The sequence below is a fragment of the Haliaeetus leucocephalus genome, unplaced genomic scaffold, assembly GCF_000737465.1.
Source record: "Haliaeetus leucocephalus isolate CR32 unplaced genomic scaffold, Haliaeetus_leucocephalus-4.0 Scaffold357, whole genome shotgun sequence".
NCBI lineage: Eukaryota > Metazoa > Chordata > Aves > Accipitriformes > Accipitridae > Haliaeetus > Haliaeetus leucocephalus.
Window position 1 is genome coordinate 1 of NW_010972793.1, and position 995 is coordinate 995.

Below are 995 nucleotides of genomic sequence, written 5' to 3' on the forward strand. Positions count from 1 at the left end.
GGGGTCCAAGGGCTGGGGGTGGAACTTCATAAGGGGCGGGGCCTGCAGGGAAGGGTCTCTGGGGGTGGGGTTTGTGGGAAGGGGCGTAGCCTCCGGTGGGAAGTGTGGTCTGATGAGGGGCAACAGGCTGAACTTCCAGGCTCCTATGGGGAGAGAGCTGGGACCTCTGGGGTGTGGCCCGCGGGAAGGGCGGTGCATATGTGGGCGTGGTCATGCAGGGGGCTTGTCCTGCCGCAGCCCTACCCCTGACCCCCCTCTCCTCTCTGCAGGCCTTTGGGGCAGCCCCCCCTGGTCCCGGCCCCGGCCCCCTGCCCGGCCCCGTGGGGGTGCCGGTGGGGGGCACCCTGGGGGGGCCATTGGGGACCCCCATGGGGGTCCCCGGGGGGGTCCCAGGGGGGCTGGAGGGGCGCCGGGCGCCCCACGACTACCTGCCCATTGCCGTCCTCACCACCCTCTGCTGCTTCTGGCCCACCGGCGTCGTCGCCATCGTCAAAGCTGTGCAGGTGGCGGGGGGGGGCGCTGTGGGGAGGGTGGGTCTGTGGGCCATCCAGGTGCCCCCTGGGACACATAGGGGTGCCAGCGTGGTGGGACAGTGGTGCTGACCTGCCCCCCTGCCGCCCCCCCCCCAGGTGCGCACAGCAGTGGCGCGGGGGGACATCGTCTCGGCCGAGATCGCCTCACGGGAGGCACGAAACTTCTCGTTCATCAGCCTGGCCGTGGGCATCGCCGCCATCGTGCTCTGCACCATCCTCACCGTCGTCATCATCATCGCCGCCCAGCACCACGACAACGACTGGGAGCCCTAGTGATGTCACCGCAACACCCCCCCCCCCCCCGCTGTGCCCCAGCCACGGTGGCAATGGGGACCCTCGGCATCGCTGTGGCAACGCTGGGGATCCTAGCAACGCCTTACAGCTTGGGTACTGCAGACCCTCAGTGTTGCCACGGCAACAGTGCCGGGCATCCGTGGCATCACCATGGCAACGCCCGGGAGT

General features: G+C 69.9%; 2 protein-coding genes across 2 annotated transcripts in view; both read left to right on the top strand.

Moving 5' to 3' along the window:
* Positions 1-269: 269 nt before the first annotated feature.
* PRRT1 (proline-rich transmembrane protein 1) lies at positions 270-806 on the top strand (the record flags this gene model as incomplete). The annotated part of the gene is made up of 2 exons (XM_010572830.1): positions 270-503; positions 630-806. Coding segments are annotated over 2 exons (411 nt in total), but the record flags the coding sequence as incomplete, so codon positions are not given.
* Positions 807-859: 53 nt separating this feature from the next.
* LOC104835053 (cyclic AMP-dependent transcription factor ATF-6 beta-like) overlaps positions 860-995 on the top strand; it is a 3,962-nt gene continuing 3,826 nt past the window's right edge. Inside the window, exon 1 of the mRNA XM_010572831.1 lies at positions 860-920. Coding sequence (XP_010571133.1) covers positions 860-920 — 61 coding nt within the window. The remainder of the gene's footprint in view (positions 921-995) is intronic.